The sequence below is a fragment of the Rhamphochromis sp. 'chilingali' genome (assembly GCF_963969265.1).
Source record: "Rhamphochromis sp. 'chilingali' genome assembly, chromosome: 20".
Lineage (NCBI taxonomy): Eukaryota > Metazoa > Chordata > Actinopteri > Cichliformes > Cichlidae > Rhamphochromis > Rhamphochromis sp. 'chilingali'.
The window spans coordinates 5,655,474-5,680,043 of record NC_137947.1 but is presented as its reverse complement, the minus strand read 5'-3'; the positions used below and the strand labels follow the sequence as shown (position 1 = coordinate 5,680,043).

General features: G+C 40.4%; 1 protein-coding gene across 1 annotated transcript; it reads left to right on the top strand.

Moving 5' to 3' along the window:
* The first annotated feature begins 5,023 nt into the window (after positions 1-5,023).
* Positions 5,024-21,223, top strand: socs5b (suppressor of cytokine signaling 5b). The gene is made up of 2 exons (XM_080869830.1): positions 5,024-5,432; positions 15,737-21,223. The coding sequence occupies exon 2, from the start codon at positions 15,756-15,758 to the stop codon at positions 17,445-17,447; it is 1,692 nt and encodes a 563-aa protein (XP_080725956.1). The 5' UTR covers positions 5,024-5,432; positions 15,737-15,755; the 3' UTR covers positions 17,448-21,223.
* Positions 21,224-24,570: the final 3,347 nt, after the last annotated feature.

Sequence of the window (24,570 nt, the reverse complement as noted above, 5' to 3'; positions counted from 1 at the left end):
CGCCACTCACTGGGTGCAGTCTATATGTTCCTCTCTGTGGAACAATTAACTTCACTTTACATACACAGTTTAAAATTTTACTCTGTTTATTTGGTGTGGAAATTTACAGTATCACTGGATGTATCAGTATATGACAGTACCTCATAGTGGAACATATTTAACTCATAAACATTTATGATGCTGCTAAAAAATCAGTGTTCAATAATTTATTCATGCAAACTTCAAACAACACATTTCCATTCATTTTTGTACGAGTTCCTTCACTGTGATATAAACTATTTTATATTGAAAAAACAAAGTTCAGGCACATATGGCTGAAATTTTTTTTTAACACTCTGAAATCGAACATAGCACTTTTTTACAGTCTAAGTTATTTGCATGTCTCTCATTATTGTGCACGTATGGCTAAAATTTGACGGTACACATTAATGCAGTTTAAAATTTCCAAAGCATGATTTCAACTGAAGAAATTATTTTTTTACAAAACTGTTAAGTAAAACTGTGTAGATCTCCATATTATAGCTCTGAAGGGGATAAATCACCTTTTATGTGACCCGTAATATCGAGGAGCATTTCATCTCAGAAGTTAAGACTCTTTATTAATGCTTGGTATCACTTTCATGCATGTTGACCAAAAAGCCACAGGGTTTCCTTTACTGGCAGAATTACAGCATCCTTGTACACTGCAAAGATGAGTTCATTTAATAATATATATAAAAAAGTATTGTTAGATTTAAACAGGGGACAGTTATATTACTTTGAGTGTGCAGTACTTAAATAAGCAAAGTAATATTATAATATTATACTCTATCAACATAACAAGAGCTCTTTAATTTTAGTTTAAAGTAACTTTATGCTAGTGTATTTTAGAAAATGTTACAATAAATGAACTACAAAGATCACATGTTGAAAGTCCTACTTTATTTTTTAAAAAGCAAATATAACTGTACAAAATATTTTCTTTGCTTTTCTGTAAACACATAGAGATTTCGTTTTTGTCAAATCCTTGTATACCACACATTTACAGGAGCACTGGTTCCATTAAAAACTGAACTTTAGCACTGTTAGCTAAACATTTACATTGTAGTTTGCCACAAAAACACTGTAAACCTGAAACAATTATCACCACAGTACTTCATGAGGAATTGAAGTCAAATGAGTCTTAATGTTCGCCACTGTAAAGGTACTCCAAACCTGTTAAAAAATCAGGTATGTGTTATTCAATGAAACTGGAGAGCGCTGTTGCCCCACAGTAAGAAGGTCCAGATTTCAATTCCACCATCAACCCGGTTCTTTCTGTGTGGACTTTGCATGTTCTCCCTGTGTTTGAGTGGGTTCTCTCCAGGAAACTCTAAATTCTCCATAAGTGTGAATGTATGGGCCCCCCGAGGAGAATGGATGGATGTTGTCATTTATTGCGTAACATCTTCAAATTCATGAAGCACTGCTGACCAGCTCCAGCACCTCTGCAAACAGAGTTGACAGAACAGGTAGGAAAATGGATGGGACATATAATGCGGTGATGTTGAATGTTTAAAATTTTATTTTGTAGTTTAAATGAAGAATTTTATTCACTTACAAAATGTAAAATATAAGATGTGGATGTCTAAACCTAGTTCTCGTAGTTAAAATCTGATACTAAGGTCAATTATAGTTTTTTTGTTGGTTTTTTTTTAGCTTTTTTAAAGATCTCACAAACAGACAGAGGATTGTCATGTGGAGCTAAAAAAAAGCCTTATAAAAGGCTCTAATGCTAATAATGCATGCATTGTTAAAGTGAAGCACGTCTGCTCACATCCCATATGAGTGATTCACATAAACTGGAAACAGGCATGTTTGTTTTTCTAACATCCTGTGATAAAAAACAAAACCTCATCTCCTCCTGCTCTAATTTCCTATGACCATATATGGAAATATCATCTCTTGTTTGTGTATTTTCTGTGTATCTGAGTAGTTTGACACATCTACTGGAGTCACCAATTCCAAGACATATTTGATATATTAAGGAGAACAAATCATCCTTCAAATTAAAAAAAATGATTTCATTTGCTTCAGCACACATGGACACATTTATACAACTAGAAGCCTAGAAAACACAACCCGGTGTGTGGATACTGTTAGAGTCCTGGGGTAAAGCTACATTCAGGGAAATGTTGCATCTATTAATGTGAAAGCGGTATGTGTTTTTTCTCCTCCTTCAGAAGCAAGACTTGGGTATGATTTTGGTCTCTAACAAATAGATCTCCTCACCTGCTGGTGTTGACATGTGCTAGTCACAGACTTCTAACTTTTGATCGTGCGTCGTCTGCACCATTAGTGCTGACTGTCACGATGCAGAAAGTCAGCTTATTCTCATTGTCATGTAGAGAGGAAAAACTGATAAAATACCGAATTCTGATTAGAACTTTCAAATGCAGATACACAGCACATTATGTGTGTAGCAGGACTCTTTGGGAGCCTGGAGTTTCCCCAGCTCCAGTCTGCTGCCATGCACCTTCCTCCACCGTCTTCCCTCTGGCCCTCAGCACTAACAGACACAATGCTACTCTGACTGGTGAGGTCCCTTTCCAGCCACAGAGCTCAGAGCTTCATTATTCCCCTGCATGGTTGAATTGCCCTTTCTCAACAATTACATATTCACTCTTCCTTTACCACCTTCCTCACCCCATATGTGCCATTTCTACAAGCATGAAATGTACCTAATCTGTATTCAATTATTGTTTGAGGTCCACTTTAAAGAGATAAACAACACAGTAAAAGGCTTCATGGCAAAAGACTTCCTCTATTTTCTTCATGTCTCATTATCCAGGAAAAAAGGGCTTTGGTTTGGTGAAGTGCTGTGTGAAACGAATAAAACATAATTAAAAGAGTTTAATAATGAGTTGTCACAACACGTAGAACCTATTAATCTAGTCTTTATTGTAATTTTGCTGTAATTAAACTGACATTACTGTTTGATATGAAATGCTGCAGCAAAGCACTGAAAACTGGTGTGAGACCTACATAAAATGATACCCGATCAGCAAATTGCACTATAAAAGTCTGAAAAGTACATTACATATATAATCAGCACATCTGGGGAAAAGGGACTGTTTTGTTTCTATCCTGCTGCCACAAGATGGCAACCCTGCCTTTGTCACCGCATGACTAATACCCGAGCACTGGATATAAAGAACCATGCAACGCTTTCAGGACAGAGCTGAATTTGAATTTCTTTGCTGAGCTTGTTTAATTATGATTACATGCATTATTTATTTTCTAAAACTCCTGAACTTTGATCAATAAAATGTGTTACAGTTACATTAACAAAACACTGCATTCTGTGTATCTCTCTGAACAGACAATGAGATGACAAAGTGACATCTGACATGGTTAAATAAACTGATGCTTACTGTATCAGTTTCACTGGTCCAAACAATAGATTCACCCAACTCTAGTCAAACATGCAGTAACTTTGCTGGGGGCCGATCATTTCTTTTGACATTTTAATCAAGCCCCACTTCACGAAATGTGATCTGCGGACATCACAAAATCACCCTTAACTGCTTCCCTTAATCACTGTACAAAGAAACAGAACATGAGTCCCCAAACACCAAACCTCTACTTGGTATCACCTCTGATCTATATCCAAATCTATTCCTGTACTCAGTGACTGCCCAGCCTCGAATATTAGCTGTCAGCGGTTATGGCTCAGTAGCTTACTGCAATAAATTAAAGTTTATTATGGCATTTAACTATATTCTCTCAGTGAGTACTTCATCGCTTTTAATTTCATGAATAAACATCACCCCCTGCTTTTTCAGCTACTCATAAATAGTCAGTTCTAATATGTTAGGTCTGAGCTCGCATGGACCTGTAATACACTACTATCACACCTTTCTTCTTCATAAGAAGCTGAATCACCGTAGTTAGTTATTATCATATCCTTTCTGTGTGGCTTGTTTGCTGCAGCAGCGACCTGTTAGGGAAGGTCCATGTCGACTAAAACAGTGTGAATCAGTCCTGGCTGAAGAATCAGTGCTAATGCAATTCTCTTTCATTTCCTTTCATAAGCGCAAATTGGATCAGTATCTCGGAGATGTAAAAGCTAATGTGCTCAGACGGCTCGTGATTTCCGTGAACTCACAACCCTCGGCTCCAGCGAACTACTACATTACTCACACAACTTCCACTTCCCCTTACGGCTTGTGTCATGCGCTTAGGAATTATCCATCTCCAGGAGATGATCTCATGTGTGGGTGTAAGTGAGTAATTTCTCCTCAGAGACTTTTTAATTGTTCTTTGGAACAGGTTATGAGACGTACTCACTGGTCTACAGCACTCGAGGTCATGGGAGGTGGGTTGTAACAGGTCCTTTAATTAATTTAACGCAAATTTCCACCACAAGTATTCTTGCTTGCCGCACACGCGGATGAATTAGGCTACTTTGTAGTGTGCTTTAAAGTCTAATTGTGGTAACCAAGCTTCGATTGTGGTCAGATGATGGAGGCAAATTATTTTAGGAGTTTGGATCACAAATTCTGCATCTAAAAGCCTTCAAAATGTCAGTTTATATTGGGTCTTGGGGTTTCATAACATATTTTAATTGAAATTAGTACAAACGTAAGACGTTATGCCTTGAATTTTCCAGGCACCCTGGAGTTTGAGGGACCTGCCTTGCAAAGCAGCCTTGGGTATGACCAGAATAAGAAGATTATTGGTGAGGCTAAATTAATTATTCTAGTTATTAGATTACATTCTTCACTTATGACTCTAAGAATAAAATTGTTGTGGAGTTAAACGGTTTGCCGTTATCCCGTGGTTTCATTCACCCCACAGGCTGCGAGGTGAATGAAGGCTCGTTGGCCGTCTTTTACCCCGTTGATATCAATGTGCCAATGGACCGGCCTGCCCGGGATACCACCAGCATCACTTCACCTCTCCACGTTTCCAAGTAGCAGCCCAGCAGAGAGCCCCATCCTCCTCTCTCCGTTCATTGGTGACACTTGATGCCCATCACGAGGAGCGAGCCGCGGGGCATTCCCTATCCGCGTGCTTCGTCGGAAGTGGTCGCCTTTTCCCTTTGCTCCATTGGACCGAGCCCTTGTCAGTCGGGATCCCTCACGTTGAGCACAGTCCGCCTCTCAGACTCTGTGTCTGCTCAGACTACCGTCATATTGGTTGCTAGAAGCAGCAACGACCACGGCAGAAAAGAAGACCCCCACCATAATGAAGAACGGGCTTCCACGGCGCTTAACGCACGATTTAGTTTTTTAAATACATTTTACATTAATAAATTAAGTAGTCGGTATGATACCGTCAAGTATTCGTGTACCTTCAGTGGTTTCAGCCGACACCGTGGTCCGCAAGGGGGATATATGCCTGAGTTCTCTTAATAGCCATTTTTTGCAGACAAAGAGAGCTGTTGAATAGAGCTTTCAGGAGACACACGGGTAAGATATGAAATTTAGAAACTAATCTGCACTTCCCGAACTTGTCACGTTTGTCTTCTTAGCTCATTTAATAGTACACAGGACCGTCTGGGTAACTTATAAAAAAAAATGTGGATTTTTTTAACAAGCTAAAATGCTAACTCCGCTAGCTAGCTAGTTAGCCAAAGCTAACTAAAACGCTAGAAATTCCCGTTCTGGGGAATGCTAACAATTAGCATTTTTGACAGCTCACAAGCCTGGACAGTAACTTGATTATATCTTTTGCCAACTAAATGATAAATATCTCTAATATTTGCTTTTTTAAGCATTATATTTATATGACTGCAGTCCACGAGCTAGCTCGGCAATTATGAGCCTGGAAAACGTTTTCAATAGTTACGTTCATAGCCTGTACATAGCTTGTACTCACTACAGCCTTTACATACTTAGTTATAGAATATTCACAACATACTTCATACCGTGTACATTATAACATACCATAATAGACCCATTTCTGTAGTATACTTACATATCTATACTATTGCTAATATATATTGTAATATATCTATATCACTAAAGCACTTCTGGATGGATGCAAACTGCATTTCGTTGCCCTGTACCTGTGCATGTGCAATGACAATAAAGTTGAATTCTATTCTATTCTAATTCTACATTTAGAGGTGTCCGGGGGGCTGGCTGTGGTTCGTTAGCGGGTTAGCAAGTGAGCTAACTTGGCTGGGACAGGGAAAATGTGGGGCCTCCAGGACCCGAGAGGCCTTCCAGCCAGATCTATGAAGCAGCTATGATAACGTTTTAACGCGATTGTCGGATTTCTGTTGACTTTAATAGCACATGAATCTGTAATGTAGCCAACGATACTATAACGGACCTGTCAAGATTGCACTGAAACGAAGACTGTTTTTGTAATCGCATAACTTAAGGCAATTAGCATGGCATCTAAACGGATTTGGAAGAATATGTCTTTGTTATTAATTTGAGATTTTCTTTTTAGATTAACAAAGTATATATTTATTAAATGATGTGTTTGTAACGATGTACTAAGCTCAAACAACTAACAAAGGAACACGGGTGTCGAATAATTGCTGTGGAAAAACAGCGTTGATTCAGTTCAAGTAGTGCATTATTGAGTATGGATGAAAATGTTGCTTCAAAGGTGTATTTTAACCGAGAAGTTCTTCAGCGTCCAGTTTGTCAGGTTTTAAGCGATGGGGAAAAACAATCGGCGTGCTCATTCGTTTTGATGTTTTCTTATTGCATGGCATGTCCCACAAATCTTCTATAATGTGAGGAGCTACAAATACCTCATTAACTCTGTTCTGGTCTGGTCTGAGCAGGGGAGGCATCCTCCCTTAATGTTGTCTTCTCTCCAGACCTCTCTTAGATCAGTGTGGTCCCAGGAGAATGGGTGTGTTGGGTTGTCGGAGAGGAGAAGTAGCCTAGTTCTGTTTCAGGACGGCCGAAATGGCTGTGGACTGGATCACACTTGGTGCAGCCATTGTTGACAACAGCAAAAGTCAGAAGGTTCAGGAGGACTGTCTCACACTTGAATTGACTTTAATTGCAGACGCATGTCTACATTATGATATGCTCATGTGTGTGTTGTCTGTTCTTTATCAATTAGAAATATACAAAAGTTCTTTAATATTTGCTATCACACGGATTGGGTATTTGGACATATGGTGGTCTGTATTCTGTGTTAATTAAATGCACTGACCTGAAAGCTAGTGATTGTATGTTTGCAGTTGTTCAGTCAGTGCCAGCATGTCTGGTATGACAGTAGCCACACTAATGAGAACAAGGAACAGATAAGACTGAAGTACAAGTTGGCAGATTTTCAGTTATAGGTGCCAGTTTTCATGAAACACATGAGCATTGTGCTTCTGTGTATCTTAGGGTAATTGTTTGAATTAGTGTCACAGTGGACATAAAACTGTCAGACTAACCAGCAAACGTGTATTCTTTAGTTTTTTGTTTGTTTTTTCTTTTTAGCTGTTTGTCAAAGGAGATTTGGAATATGGTGCCAAGTTTATGATATAATCATACTTGTGCATGAGAAGTAGTTGTATAGTTATAGCTTTTGGAAGCCAGGGACTATGTAGTCATAGTTGTTGTAAACTTGAACATTGCATGGTTTGTGTTTTTGGGGCTTTTTGAACTGATTCGCAAGATAAAGAATAACTCTCACAAGCCGGGATGGAAAAGCTCTTGAGATGTAACTGATATAATATTAGCCTCACAGTTCCAGTTCAACTTGGAGGACACACAGCAGGGTGGGAGCATGCACTTTTACTTTGGAGTTCAGTGGTTTGTTCATTTTGACAGTCCAGTTACAGAATCAAGAAAACTTCTGGCAAATTTAGGTTGTGAGCAGAAAAACCGTTGTGTTCAAACAAAACTTTGGCAAATGAGAGGCTGTTGTTTGCATGTTTTGCTTTCTCAAATTGAATTGGCTGGACGCACAGTTCACTTTGAGCCATGTACCTCTTCGAACAAATCTTGGAGTGCCTTTCAACATTTGGCAGTTTAGACATAAAGCACTTTTATAAGCATGATCATTAGTATGATGTTTAGACCCACAATGGGAAAAGTCAAATATGGCTTTAATATCTATTCCTGAAGACATATAATTATAGTATGATTGCAATAATATTGTTGCTTTAAAAAGTTAAATTAGCTGTTTAGAAATTCTTAAAATGATACGTATCCCTCTACTACACTGGAGAATGCAAATCCTATAAAAATTACAACATTTTTGATTTACATAACTAATACTGATTTTGTGCTACATCAATAAAAGGCTAGTCTCAATGTCTAAAGCAGGCTGTAGGTTTCCACAGGTTTGGGCAATATTTGACCAAGACAGGTTTTTAAACTTGTTACAAATCCTGAGAAACCACCCTTTGAACACACATAACGTGTTCCACTTAAGTCTGTTATACTGTTTGCTACAGTGTATGTCATCTGATAACTTAAAGTGGATGAACTTATACTGGTTTATAAAACTGTGTTGCTATTAGGGCTGCCACAAACGATTACTTTGATAGTCGACTAGTCACCGATTATTTTTGCGATTAGTCGACTATCAGATCATCATCCATTGGACGTAAAACGTACAGCTTATTGCACCAGCATGCATCTGCTCTTATATAACTATCATTAGCTTACAGCTTTAAGTGTTTAAGGTATGTGCTAACTAAACATAAAGGCAAGATGATAGTTTATTAAATGTTAATGAAATCTGAAGATTGTTTAGGTGAAGTTTAATAAACTCAGCCGTCTGCTCCTTGCTATCTAAAATATAACAGGACACTGGAGTATATTCTCAAGCATCTCACACTTCTGATAATCAGCTGTCTGCTTGACGTTTATTCAGCTGTGTAAAAACTATAACTTTAATCTCAGCCAAACCGATTTACTCAGGAACAAATAAAACACTAAAAAAAGCCAAACAATAACATTTTTAAGTTATCTAAGTAACTGATATATCATGTTTAACCTGAGTAGTGAAAGATGGCGGTGGGTTTGAAAACGATTTGCGTGAGCCTAGCTATCGAGCTGGTGGATAACAGACGTCTCCGAAAACGTCGGAGCGCTTTTGTGGTGTCTTGATAAACTGAGTAGATATTTGAGGTTTACACAGCTACATTCTCGGCTGAAAATATGCTAAACATTTATTTTGTGACCCAGAAAGAATAATAAGAGTAATATTAAAACTAACTAGCTGCCGCCATTGTTGGAAACTGAGCAGGGCGCTATGAATTCTGGGATACAGCTTCTTCTTCTTCGGGGTTTAACGGCAGCTGGCATCCTTGTACATGCAGTGCTGCCATCTTCTGTTTCAGTCCGTTATTACTCTCTTAAATCCTGCTACTTATTCCTGCGTCTTTTGGGATCTTACAAAGCTTCAAACGACGCGTCTACTATAAAATTAGTCGTCGACGTAATCGTGACAAGTCGACTAATCGTGGCAGCCCTAGTTGCGATGCACAGCGGCTGTGATTGACCGTTACTCTCTTATGAATGTACGCTCATCGGCTGCTTTTTTAGGGACACCATTGGCTTACTAACACAAATATCTTAATCAGCTAGTAACATGGCAGTGAGTTGATGCGTTTAGACATAGGCATGGTCAAGGTAACCTAGTGAAGTTCAAACTGTGCATCAGAATATGGAAGAAATGTGGTTTAAGCGACTCTTGTCAGCTGAGAACTGGGGCTACATTCTTTTTTTTGACAAACTCACCAAAATTGGACAATAGATGGCTGGAAAATGCTGCCTGGTCTGATGCTTTTCCATTTCTGCTGTGACATTTGGAGGGCAGAGTCACATTTTGGCATAAACAACATGAAAGCATGGTTCCATCTTGCTTTATATCAACATTTCAGATGCAGTGGAATGGGGGATATTTGGGGCCCCTCAGTTCCAGCTCGGCATCGTTTAAATGGCACAGTCTGTATGAGTGTTGCTGCTCAGCATGTCTAAGCGTTTAAGACCACAGTGTACACATCTTCTCGTTGCTCCTTTCAATAGGATAACACACGATTTCACAAAGATCAGATCATCTGAAAGTGGTTTCTCGAACATGACAATGACTTCACTGCACTGAAATGGCTGCCACAGTTGCCAGATGTCAGTCCAGTAGAGCACCTTTGGGATGTCGTGGAACGGGAGATGTTCGTCCTTGATGTGCACGTGATGATTCTGCAGCGACTGTGATGCAATCACGTCAACATGGACTGAAATCTCTGGAATGTTTCCAGCACCTTGTTGACGTGAAGGAAAAAGCAGGTCCCAGAAACATCATAAGCTTGATTATGCAGACTAGTGGCTGAAGAAAGAACTGACCTTTGGAATTGGAGTTGTGACATCTGATTTCATTATCCAAGTAATATGACAGTTTTTTTGTAGTTGTTGGTAAAAACAGTGAAAAATGGCAGTAAGAATATCTGATACACAGGCAATGGCATCATTTTCACCTATAAAATGTTGCCATGATAGCTCAGATATAAATTCGAACCTCTGTTATGCACAAGTTTGGTTTAGCCTCTGCTGCTCTGACAGTGACAGATTAACTGTGTTTTGTTACTGTGAATAATTCAAACCTAAAAACTGAACTTTAATATCCCCTAAGAGCACCCAAGTCTTTAAAAGCCAAACCCTGTCAAATGTTTTTGACTTGGTAACTCAGTGATCAATATGCTAATTTAATCTACTCTGCACTGTTGGTTCAGATAAGATGCACTTGGCACAATAATATTTGTGTATCTCTGTGATTTCCATACAATGTGGAGATTTTGCATGAAGTGGAATTTTTATGTGCCTCGTTACAAGCGGCAGAGTAAAAGCTGTCGCTTACAATGACATGCACAAAACTAGAAAGCAGTTCACTGACTGCTGTTGGCAGTTATTTTGCTGTGTTATAGGGCAATTTAAGTCTGTAGTGCTTTCTTTCTGGGAAGCGCTGATGGGGGTGACAATAACCACAGGAAAAAAAGGGGAAAAACTGTGGCCAAGAATTGATAAATTGGTTTTTGCAGTGGGCTCGGTGAAGGCACGATTTACAGTGGTGGGTTTTCCCCACTGCTGTCACTGTTACGGCAACAAACAGGAATGATCTTGTTTTCAGCGCTTGAGAGTAATGACCATAAACCCTGTGAAAACTGTTGTCGTAGTAAGATGCATTAGAATCAGTGTCACATACATAAAAATAATAATTTTGTAATGTAGTTGTGGCCACAACCAGCACCGCTGAAAAGTCGCTGAGAAGTTTTCTGAGTCTATTGCAGCAAAGACATTGGCTTCATTGTTTAGGGCAGAGGAGAGGCTTTAAACCCAGCTTCAAACAAACATTTCTAACCAGTTTAGACAATGTCATTTGTATGTTGCCGTTAGAAATGATGTGTAGTTCATCACTCCATCGCCAGTCAGCGGTAGTTAGACCGCAGAATAATCTTTTTTTTTTTTCTTCTTGCTGGCACTACCCCTTGAGCGCATTGAATACAGACATCCAGCAGAGCAGACCATGTAGAAAACTTGATCCGCGTTGTTGTACAGACACTTATAGAGCATGGAGTAGGGATGGGTACTGCAACCAGGTATTAAACAGACCCTAGGGCTAAATTATAAAAGACTGTAGTGTCAATAAGCTGAAGTTATCATAATGTTTTGGTTTTGTTACTGGAGGCAAAAAACCCCCCCAACAAAACCAAAACCCAAAACAACACAAAAAACACGTTTATTATTGGTACATGAGGCTTATCTTTCTGTGCTCCTCTGTTAGTTATTAAGACATAAATCTGTGGTGCATTTTTTTTTCTGTTCCCTATTTAGAAGACAGTTCTCTCTTTCTCTTTTGGAGCCTGCATGCAAGGGGCGGGACACGGGGCAGCTCTGTCCCACACACAGAAAATTAAATGCTCAAAAGTGTGGCTGAACTTTGCCAGAGTTGATGCTGACATTGGTTGTTGCCACAGTTGCAGCGGTCTTTTAATGCGGAAACACAGTCAGTGTGTTGAAACTTTAGTGAAAGTACATCACGTTCAGATGAAGAAATGCAGTTTTTGACTGTAGAGCTGGTAGCACACCCACAATTATTCAAATTATCAGTTGTTTCATCTAAAATATGGACCTGGGTTAATGAGTCAAAGTCACTATTAGCAGGCTGAGTGTTTCGGGTGAGTGTGTTCAGTCTGGGATTGTCATCATCTGGACCGTCGCTCCCAATCCCCCAAATTTTTTTTTCATAATTTGATTGTTATGTTACTCCAAAAAAAATCCCAATAACAATATTAAATATTTACCTTATTGCTGGTATCACATGTAGTTGGCAGGTGAAAATTACAATGGGAAAATGCCAAATGGGAAATAACCCAAATATATTAATGAGATTTTAAAAAGGTTGTCCTGTATACAACTTGCTGCCAGACCAGTCGAAATATAAACCTAAACCTCTTTTATGCTCAAGTTGGGATTTGCCTTTGCTGTTTGTTAACAGTGAGTGTTTCACTGTTCACTGGTGGGCACTGCTATGCAAAATAAAACAGCCTATATAATGCAATCAAATCTATCTCGCAGCTGAATGTTGTTTACAACAAAGCAGAAAATGGCATCCCATGTTGTCATGTTTCTCGGTTAATAGATTTTGAAACTGATTCAAGTTTATGTAGACACAATAAGTCTGTAAATGACAAACGGAGCTCGACAACAGACTCGCGTGACTGTCTGGGACCTGTTTTCAACAGGACTTAAATCAAACCTTTATTTGTAGTGATTGTGGAGGTTTTATGTGTTAGTGATTTTATTTTTATTTTGGCTATTAATAGTTAAAATAACAACACAAAAGTGTTCATTAAAAATAAATTGGCAAAAAAGAATTGGATAAACAAACTTGACTGAAGAAGTAAAGATTGAGCTTATTACACCTCACCTTCTTAAAAATGGTGTATTCCAAATGGTTGTAACTAGATTTTAGTGATGATCATATTTCAGTTTTATATTTGTCCATCATCTTTATTATATTTATCTTGACTCCTGCTTCTTTAAAGTTGCCTTTTCTTCTGAGTTTATACAGTAACGCTCATTTCAAAAAGCTGCAGTGTTAATAGACTAATTCACAGCATTTTAAGAGGTATGTTGTTAAATGTTTTGTTTTGGGTTTTTTTTAAATAATAACCTGATCCATTTTATAAATAATTTTTGGTTTTCTGTTTCCCCAAGCCTCTGATTTAGTATGCTATTTTTATTGAAATGTCTTTAGTTTGATATAATATTGATGAAGTTTTAGGCATTTTTTTTGGAAGTTTTATAACATATAGTAGTCAGTTGTCAAGTCATGCTTTGAAGTCTGTTCATACATGGTTACTATATCACCGTCATTCATCATAATTTTGGCTTCATTTTTCATTATCCTAGTACCAGTTAATGTGTACTTAGTACAGATCATTGTTGGAAGGAGGAAGAACTGACTACCTGTGGAAAAATGGCAGAAAATTACTTTTATTATATTTCCATTTTTAATAATCATAACCAATTCACTGCACAGATGAGGTGGTGGTATAAAAGTTAACCTCTGCTTGCAAATAATTTGGAGTTGCGTTGTGGAATTTTGATGACATCTGCTTGAATTTTGAAGGCTGTTTTAGCAAAATAGAAAACTTATTTACCACTTAGTCTGCAACGTCAGGCTCTTGTTTTAATAAGCTTATCCTATGTCAATAAACTGCACAAAACATAGAGGGGGGGGGGTTCTAAATCACATGAGATTGTTTGGTAATAACAATTGTGCAAATTGGGTCTTTAAATTGGAAGATGAGCAGTAGAGTGAAATATTTCACAAGTAGCTAGACTGTTTGTTCTGGGAAAGCACAGTGCATTTACAACAAAATGGTGAATGGCCTCAAGGATAGAAATGTATCAGCCAGCTGATTGGTCTAGAAGCTCATGGAGCCAGTGTCAAGAGAGGTACACACTTTGAAGCTGGCATCCAGTTGTAGGTTCATTTGGTGTTTTTTTGCAGATTACATGTAGACCATTACATGGCTATTTATAGTCTTTGTCAGGTAGCTATTTTGCATGGACTGGGTTGTGAAATACAATGGACATATTGAAGTTTATTGCAAATTCTTTGGGTAATGCCAGCTGGGTTGTAAGCTACACCAGTGTTGCAGTTTGTTTTTTGGGGTGGGTATAGCAACCAATATTGGCTGTTAAAGGAGATTCGTTGTTCTGTCCTCATCTTTTTTCTGACAAAGCAAATCCATAAGTGGGCCAGGGTCCTAAGTCTGTGATAAACGTAGTGAGCTGCCTTGAGCAAATGTCATGTGCTGAATCTCAGCATGGTTTGCTTACCTTGCGAAACATTTTCTGTCACAGCTGATAGTGTTGAACCACGATGTGTTCGTTAGTATTTATAGGTAAACTTTACTCTGCATGCTGGTTGACATGATGTTTCATAATCGTTGGGTAACAGGTTTTAGCCCAGAAGAAGATTGAGTTAACCGGCCAAAAACAAAAGAAAAGATAGGAAGTTAGATTTGATGATTCCAGAGAGACTTGAAGAATTTTGTGTTAGTAGCTCACTAAATGCCTGTTCTTTTAAGTATGGTACAATATGGTTTCTGTGCTAATGTCTTGCACTTGTTTCATTCAAAGTTCACTGAAGATGGACTAAAATTATTTTTAGAAATGAGTAATTTGCTGTAATTCCGTTTAGCAACAGAGACCCTAAAGACCCTTGACAGATATATTTAGATTTTCTTTATAGAACATACAATATTTAGCAATTTTAAAATCATGGACAATGTTTGTTTGTTTTTCCCACTTTTTTCCAGACAAAAATAATGAACATATTACCCTAAAATGTATCCCTGCTGAGATAATGTAATGGAATAATCTTGTCACAATAAGTTATGAATTTGTTGTTTGTGGCATTAAATGTGTTGCTAATAGTGAAGTTGCAGAGTGCTCTGTAGTGGACGAACTGTGCGGCACAAACATGGTTGAAGGGTGTTTCTCCCATCTCTTCTTTACTTTAATTCTCATTTGTCTGTTATAAATGGGGAAACCAGTATATATGCAAATGGCTAATATCGGCACCATCAGGATCTAAACCTAAACACTAGTGTGAAGAAGTGCTAAGCTGTTTGGTTGAAGATACTGTTCTGGTATACGCATCTTATTGTTTTGCCAGTTGTGTGGACACTAACAAAGCCACGATGTCAAAAAACTCATCAGAAACAGGAAATGCTGTAGAAATAGTCGGTTATGAATTCCTTTAGGGCTTTGGCATCTTTGGCTGCTTCTCTATAGTAACTCTGCTCACTGTAAAATTTGGATTATTAGAATGCACTCTAGTGCTAGAACTTCCAAATCCCTGTCAAATTCTACTAGTGATAAATCAACCACTTATGTGAGAGTGTATGTGAATATACATGTGCCCTGTCTGCTGCTGTTACAGGGAAGGTTTTTGGTCAGGTCTAGACTGGCTCTGTAATACAGTACATACCAGCAGATCAGCTGTGAGCAGATCCTAGGTTCATTTATAGCTGTGGCCTTGTGTCCCTGCATGTCTGCCTGGCAACTCGTAACTCTGCTGTTCCAACAGCTCAAGCTCACCCACCTCCCAGACACTCTGGCCCCGTTATACTCTCACCATGTCTAATTACTAGATGCACATTCGTCTGGGGAATTTAAATGTAGGGCATTCTTTGTGTAGCTTGTACCTCAGTGTTAAATGTAGGTACCATTGCTGCTGTTGGGATGTTCTCACCTGTGAGTTAATCAGCTTTGTCTTCTTTTATATTCAGGTCCCAGGGGCTCCTATTAATGAAGAAAGTGGGCATCATGTGGAGCAATCTGAAGAGCAGATGCCAGACACTCTTCCACAACAACAGTTCAGGACCCCATGAAAGCAGGATTGAGGCAGACACTGTCCACTGTGTGGTGGATATCGGTCAAGGAGGCAGCTCAGGTGGGGCACAGGCATCAGGAGCCTCCAGCCCGTCACGAAGCCTCCTACCAGTGCCAGTGGTAACAGCAGGGCGCCGTCATCATAATTGTGTGTCGGACATACCTCAGATTGTAGAGATAACTATCGACAAGGACGCTGAAGATGTGCGGAGTGGGTCCGGGGGTGTTCCCTTGGCTCGCAGAGACTCCTACTCCCGTCATGCCCCGTGGGGGGGCAAGAAAAAACACTCATGCTCCACCAAAACCCAAAGCTCTTTGGAGGCAGATAGGCGGTCCGGCCGCTTACGCGGGAGTGGGAACCGTAGGGACAGGCGCTATGGGGTCAGCTCTATCCAGGAGACAAATGACTCTGTATCAGTAGGACACAGTCTGAATGGTCGTTCTCTGCGCCAGCGGCTAAGTGATACAGTTGGGTTGTGCTTACCCCTGCCTGCTCGCAGGTGCTCACGTTCCTCTAAGAACGCCGTCACCTCCAAACGTAAGATTCACCTCACAGAGCTCATGTTGGAGACCTGCCCCTTTCCACCAGGCTCAGACCTTGCTCACAAATGGCACTTGATCAAACAGCACACAGCACCAGTCAGCCCGCATTCCTCTACTGCCCTTCTGGATGCTTTTGACCCAGCCCACCCCTCTCCCGAGGATGAGGAAGAACGTCTGCGCGAGCGCCGCAGGCTCAGCATCGAGGAAGGTGTGGACCCACCACCCAATGCACAGATCCACACCCTGGAGGCCTCAGTGCCAGGATCCTCTCTCTACAAACTGGGACCAAAAATGGCTCCTGGCATGGGAGAGGCCTCTGGGGAAGGCCGGGTCACAGGGGCCGGGAGCGCTCTGGCTGCTGCATCATCAGGAGCCTGTGGGCAGTTGTTGGGGGCTGCAGCGTCATCCCAGGACTGTGACTCTGAGGAGGATTCGACCACCCTTTGTCTGCAGGCCAGGAGGCCCAAGCAGAGGCATGCTTCAGGGGATGGTCACCTTAGCCGACAACAACACGGTCCCTGGAAGGTTCATACTCAGATAGACTACATCCATTGTCTGGTGCCAGATCTTTTAGAGATTACAGGTCTGCCCTGTTACTGGGGCGTAATGGACCGCTACGAGGCAGAAGCGCTGTTGGATGGGAGGCCCGAGGGCACCTTCCTGCTGCGTGACTCAGCCCAGGAGGACTACCTCTTCTCTGTTAGCTTCCGCCGTTACAATCGCTCCCTGCACGCACGCATCGAGCAGTGGAACCACAACTTCAGCTTTGACGCTCATGATCCTTGCGTTTTCCACTCTTCCACTGTCACAGGACTGCTGGAGCACTATAAAGACCCCAGCGCCTGCATGTTTTTCGAACCTTTGCTTACAGCGCCTCTTCATCGGACTTTCCCCTTTGGCCTGCAGCACCTGGCACGGGCCGCCATCTGCCGCTGGACCACTTACGATGGTATAGGGTCTCTGCCATTGCCTCCTGCCCTGCAGGACTTCCTCAAGGAGTATCACTATAAACAGAAAGTACGAGTTCGCTGGCTGGAGAGGGAACCGCCACTCAAAGTCAAATAGGGCGGCTTCTCCATTGCCTGTTAGACATGCTGCAGGAGGAATTCATGACTTTAGAAATTCCTCATTAGCAAAATGGAAGCTATACTGATATGGCTTTCTTACCGGTGGGGGATCGAGTTTAAGTGTAACAAGCTATACAAGATTCATTCTAAACTTTGTTTTAGTTATTACTTACATCACAAAAGTACATATGATTATATTCAGTATAATGCTGTCTGGCAAGCACATGTTTTTGCGTTGAACAGGTTGTTTTGACAGGGAGGGGAGACACAAATATCAGTGCTTTGTGTCTTTTTTTTTTTTCCTTTCTCTTGCTTTGTGCTAAGTGTCTGCCTGATCCCACAACATCACCCTGCCTGTAGACCTGCATGCATGCCTCCCCCGTTCATCCTAAATTGCTATTTAGGCTTACATGGCTATGTTGTACAGCTCACTTTGTGCGCTCTTACTTTTCTTCCTTAGCTTGTCAAAGCACCTAGTGGAGCACCTTTACAAGAGAAGGTGTGTGTGTGTCTGTGTGTGTGTGTGTGGGTTGAGAGGGGATCTGGAGGTGCTATTTTGGTATACTGCAGTCAGAGCTTGTCCTATGGATAGAGCTACATAAGTCATATTCTTTGCCATCTCGTTGCATGCATCAGTGAAGCCAGAGATGAAGGAAAACAAGTGATTTCTAAGGATTATGCGTAAGTCCTAAAGGAACATTAGTTTCTCTTTTAGCAGTATCGTGAGTGATGCTTAATAAATCAGTTGACTGTGTGGCATTTAGTAAGCAAGCTAAACTTGTCAGCTTTATTCCACCTGTGTGGCATTGCTTTGGAAACATGACAGATTGTGAGGAAATCTTGTCATTGGTGCAGTTGTGAAAGCAGCCTGTCACTTCTTCACTGACCATAGGCAGTTTGGCATGTGGACACATGCACCCAGTTCAGTTCTTCCTGAAATCGAGGTTGATATTTTATTCCGTTTTATAGGTGCCTCCTTAAGCTCACGATCCATTTGTTGCATCAGCAATATCTGTATATTCAAAATATAAATAAAAATTCAAATATATAAATAAATCTCAATCCATGAATTCAACATATGTAATTACATTTGAAACATCAGTGCAGCTAGGCCTGGGTTCTTTTGGTTACAATAAAGAATCCTAACAAATGTCTTTCATAGGAAGTGAGAGCAGCTGTGTAAAGACTATCTCTTTAAGCAAGTCGATTTACAGCGTAGTGAGGCAGTAACGAGCCTTGTTCAAGATCGGGCTGTGTCATGAGACACTTCATATAGTTATAGATGAATGAAGAGGATTTCAAAAGCTCAGCAAGAATCTTCTAAAATAGGAAAGAACAACTCCCAGGATTAGACTGCAGTGCTACTTTCTCTCTCTGTTCATTGTCATAATTACAGTATTAAATGATGAGAACCCTCAACTCTTGAGAGGCGGGCATATCCTCAGTTATCTAGCCTGTCATTTCCATAATGTCTTATTAAGCGTAACCTGTGTGCCTCATACATGTCCAGTAATATGTTACTTTATTTTCCAAACAAGAGTGGGAGGTGCCTCAGCACGATCCACTCGGCTCTCATCAAATAGAACTGAAGATGGTCATAATGAAGAGTTGAAGGAGCAATAAGCTCAATATTTATTGTGCACATTAAAGATTTTATAATGGATAACATTTTAGTGGTGCTATGTTGATTAAGCTCTTGCAAATTATTGAAATAACGGTGTGCATTAGTCACATCTGTTCTGACTCTGTGCGCGCATTAGCCGTTCTTTCTTGTTGGGTCCAGAGTCAGTTGTGCTGCTGTAGCATGTTTCAGTTTAGATAGCCGACCTGTCACATGTATATTGTTTTCATCCTCAGCTTGTCAGACAGCTGTAAGGAGTGAGCTTTAAGCTTAACTCTCCACTGTGAGCATGTTGAATGATCTAACTAAGCTATCAGTATTAAAATCAGTTCATCAGCACAAGTATTTGTTCAGTCTCCTGAGTAGTTGTAAATATGCAATAACTGGCTTTTAAATAACTGACATAAGTTGAAATTTTAATAAAATGTATAGATGACTGAAGGAGGGCGAGATGGGTGGAGACTGAGTAGTTTCATTAGGGTGTAATCCTTCACATTAATGTTTCAAACTAAAATATTTAAACTGAGATACAGATGAGATCATGATCACCGAGCCTACTCTGTCGAGCTCTCAAACTGCTTTTGTTTGTTTGCTCATGTCAGCCCACTCAGCTGTTAAAAGATGTAGTTCCCATCAGTAAGGATGAATCATGAACAAATATATAATTTATTTCTTATATTTGCATCTGTGACCAAAGCTCTTGCACAAACCTACATGTATTAACTAGTAGTTTAAAGCTTATGTAGTGTTAGACTTTAACTAGTTTAGATTTTGGTTTTACAAACAATTAATGGCTAGTTCCCTGCTACACTATGTAAGACTTAGAGCTACACCATCAACTCGCTACCAAATACCTTTCCTCTGCTAAACAGTCGTCCAGTTTCTATGGATTTATCAGATGAGGATTTTTCTGCAGGTGGTCACACGATTGGTTAAAGGACTTCACCAACCAGTATTAGCTTTTTCGGCTATTTAGTGAACTGATCAAAGTTTTACTTCTTGTTTACTCAAAAGTTGTAGTACTCTACTAACAGCACTGCAGGTCTCTTTGTATGTTAATCACTGGTGTGAGCTGAAGTGGCAGGCGTGACCCTTAAGAGTGGAATAAGGCTGACACTGGGTTTTCTCGCATGTGTACTTCTATGTTTGAGGTATTTTAGCTTCCACACTTAACTGTACAAATGAAACCCCCAAACTACGCATACGTCAGACCGTCTTTCTCACTGTGTCTTGTCTCTCACGCTGCAGCCTAGCAATGGCACACAGCTGCTACAGTACAAGTGCTGCATCCTATATGCAGACACAGATCAAAGGCCAGCGTTGCCATTCTGGAGCCCGCGGTCACTGTGCTGTAAGGTCCAGTCTGTGTTGCTTTTTCTTTATTATTATTATTATAATATACAAACCGTTCCCTCGCCGTCCAGCCACATCGCTGACATCACTGTGACGATGGTGTCCTGTTTAGGCTGAGGTGAACAATAAGGAGGGAGGGAGGAGATGTAGCTGGCTTGCTGAGTCCTGGCTTCCTGTTGCTGCAACAGCATGCTCACAGAAAGGACAAGGGATTTGTCTAAATAAATAGCACTTTAATTGTGTATTTGTTTTATGCAGAGCAGGCTGCAAGTGTTGGGGCAGTGACATGTTTGTTTAGTGTTTTTCCCCGTCTTTAGTCAGCATATTGGATTTAATCAAGCTGAGGAACAGATAAGTGTGTGGTTGGAGTTGTTGACCTTTTAGTCGACTTCTCAGAACAAAATTTACAAGTAGGGTCAACAGATTCAGTCTTTTGCAACTAATCCCTGCTGAACTGAGTGATTGCTTTCACTCTTATGTTGAGGATCACTGTTTGTCTGCTTTGATCCAAAACAGAGGAATTGCACTATCCACACCCCCGCAGGGATTTGAGTACTCCAAAACCTACTGAGAAATTTGAATAGTTTTCATAATTTTTATACCATTTTGCTGAATTAAAGATCCAAAACAACTGAAAATGTTCCACTGTCCAAATTCTTGTGGACCGCACCGTGTGCGCGTGTGTGTTAGCTGAAGATGGTGAGACTTGGGTGGGTGTTACGAGGGGTGGGGGGAGCCGGTGCTCCTAAAATATTTCACAGGTGTTGTAGGGTGTGTTGATGGGAGTCGTTTTCTCCGCCTCGCTGAAGACTCGGTGCGTTTGTGTGTGGATGTATGTTAGCTTACGGACAGAGCCACACAGGGAGAGTTTCCCGTGGAGAGACGGGCAGAGTTGAATGTGAGGGGTGACGACAGTGACTCCTATGAACAACGCCTCTCTGCCCCAGTTCTCCCCCCGCCTCCCCATTTATTCTCAGGCAGGCCCATTGCAAGGAGAGTCCCAGGACCCTCTCAACCCAGTTTTCCCCATGGGAAATATCTGACATTAACCGTAGCACGTTTGCCATATAACTTGTAGATTTAGGTGAGAAAAAAACCAACGTATGAATGATGGATTTATGTAATAGCCTGATGAAAAGACATTTTATTCTTCAGTGGTGCATACACTGTCTGGAACACACACAGATTTGCACACACTATCAACACTTCTTCTAACAAATGCACTACCCCAGGTATTCACACACCCTCCCTTCCCCCCCAAGCCAGGGATGTATAAACATGGACCACATTTAGCCAGCGCCACGTTTCTGTGCAACACCCAGCCCACACACACACAAAAAAGGGAAGGTAAAGCTGTGTGTGTATATTCTGTGTTCTTAAGCCAAACAAAATACCACAAAAAAAGCTTAACATTTCATTAGTATGACACTATTGGGCTGCACTATGAGAGCCTTGTGTGTGGAGGCAAACCACAAACTCTGCTCTAGATGAGAGATGGTTGTCTCCTTAGCTGTCCCTTAAAATAATAGCAATACCCCTGGATGTAGGACATATAAACCAACCACCACCACCACGGTACGACTCATGGTGTCAGATCCTAGAGAAAAAGAGAGAGAAACAAAAATAAATAAGAGATTTTTAATTTTTTCATGTTCCCATATATAAATATATATATATTTTAGAAAGCTGGGTTAAGTGCTTTTATGCAAACAGAAGTATGAAAGAATTATTATTTTTCCTTATTACTGCTCCCTAATATGCAATGGAGTGTAGTGTAACAATGGTTGCAATCCTCTGTCACTTTAATGCTGTATGTGCACATTGGTTGCTGGGTGGATGTGGGTGCCGAGGCAACAGGACTTGACAGTGATGGGAACTAATGGTTGTTACTCTGCAGCACTGGGATGTTCCCAGACTGCCCTATTCGTTTTGGCCAATCACAGAAAGCCCTTTAAATCCGGGGCCACAGCCGCTGCCGCGGGGCTGACCAAACTGTCGTCAGACGAATATCGCCGTTCTGTTCTTTTCTGCTTTTCCTCACCCATTTCTTTTCTTTCTTTCGTCTGCTGTCAGGTAGAATTCGGAGCGTGTAAATGGCATAATCATGTTCACATTTCACTGTCTGTTCTGTGTATCTGCATCATCATTCAAAGAGGAAAAAAAAACAGTTGTTTTTCAGTATAACCTGTTCATTTTTAAGAGCCGTATGATGCGACACTTGTAGCTGTCACTCTTGGTGCTTGGCTTATGCTTCATTGTCTTAATATTCCAAATAAAACTGTTAAGTGTAATCCACACTGGCCCATGATATAATGTGTATGTATTTTTTTCCCCCTTTATTATTCCATCTTACATGTCCGGATTAGCCAAAAGTAGATTTACTGCAGCTCACTACAGTTTAGCTTGTCTTATTTTCCCCCACTCAAAACTACCAATCCTTAGTGTTGTCCCACCTGCCAAATCCTACTTTGTACACTCGTACAGGACACCATCCATGGATGCAGAGACCTCAGACTTTCCCTTATTACTCACTTATTCGAGGCAGACTCTGTGTGGATGCCCTGCAGTTTATAGGCTGACGTGTTAATCATAGCTCACATCTCACCCAGTTACATTTTATGTTCTGGCCTCTTGGTATGGATGGTATGTCAGTCTGTTACACAGGAACCAATCAAAATCTCTGTTTTGTGTGTGACTCAAAAATACAACTTTCATTCAATTTAACAAATTATTCTGTCTCAGAGAGAACGGCAAGTAGATGAGCCAGGTAGCAAAATGTAAATAAGAAATAACTTGTGTTTAGCAGCCACCAGTTTTCACAAAGTGCACTTTATTGAAGTTTTCTGAAGTGAATTATTAAAAAACATCCAACACATTAGTGTTTAACTTTGACAAAGCCATTAAATTGGTTTAGCTTTGCTACTGAAGCTGTAATATAAAACCATGGTATTGATGCAAAAAGTCTCTCATAGGAAAAAAATATGACGAACAAGCAAAAAGCTCATCTTAAGTGTTGATAATTGTGCACATAAATCAAAATGTGAGATATGTGATTCCGTAGAAAACAGCTTGTGTGTCCCTGAGAGATGAGAAATGCTTTATAGAAAAACACAAACTTGTATCTAAAGCTGTTTCCAAAACCTAACCGAAAATCCTTTTAGGACAAGCATTACCACGTTTCACTTTTGACTTAATGACGTGGAATTTTATACAATATCTAGTTTCTTCTTAGTATTTTGTTCATTTGATATTATTAACATGTAGATCGAGTTTGTCTTTAGAGATTTAAATATCAAATTGAACAAAAATAACAACGTCAGCAACATGGATACTCGAGTAAAGTAATTTTAAGTGAATTCCAAGCATTTAAAAGTCTTTACAGATGAATGCGCTCATATTCTGCATGTTGTTTCACCTTGAAGAGGGTGTTTTGCTAAGGTGAGCACGTTCATACAACACCAACCAAGAAGACTGGGACTTCAGTCTGGACCCCAAAAAGAGCCAATGATTATTTAAGTTGTGGGTATTTTTGGAGGGTATAAATTATATATAGTTTGTAGCTCTGTGCTTTGGGCTCACCTTTGGAGCACAGCCTCTGCACGGTGCCCGCGGCCTACCTTCCTCACTGTGCCCAGCAGAAGCTATGCAGACAGACACGGCCAAGCTGCCTGGAACTTCACAGTTAAGTATTTGTTCATTTGAAATGAAGTATAAATAGCATGAGGGTTATCAGTTTCAAGTTGGCTACCCAACGCTTATGAATAATTGAAACTCACCCAGGAGGAGAGACGGGGTGAGGGCAAACTACCGTACATCTCAAGCAAGTCTCAGCTGACTCAAAGGACGAGCGACCAAACTGAGTAACAAACTCATAAAACTTGCTGCAATGCTGTCAAAACATATCCTCCCTTCTTCAGCCCTCTGGCACGACCAAAAATCGATACCAGGCAATAAGTCTGCAGCAATAAGTTGTGGAATCTGGACTTAGATATGGGTCACTGACAGGGGAGGGACGATGGGCATGAAAGTGCAGATGATGAAGGTCTTGTGAGTTTATCAACGAGCCAAACCTTAAAGATTTCATCTCTGTGTAGCCCGGTCAGTTCCATCTGAGACGCCGCCTCCTTATCAGCCCGGTGTGCCGGCC

What these genes read in the sequence shown, in the direction of transcription:
- socs5b (XM_080869830.1), top strand. Translation starts at nt 15,756, where the DNA reads ATGAAGAAAGTGGGCATCATGTGGAGCAATCTGAAGAGCAGATGCCAG.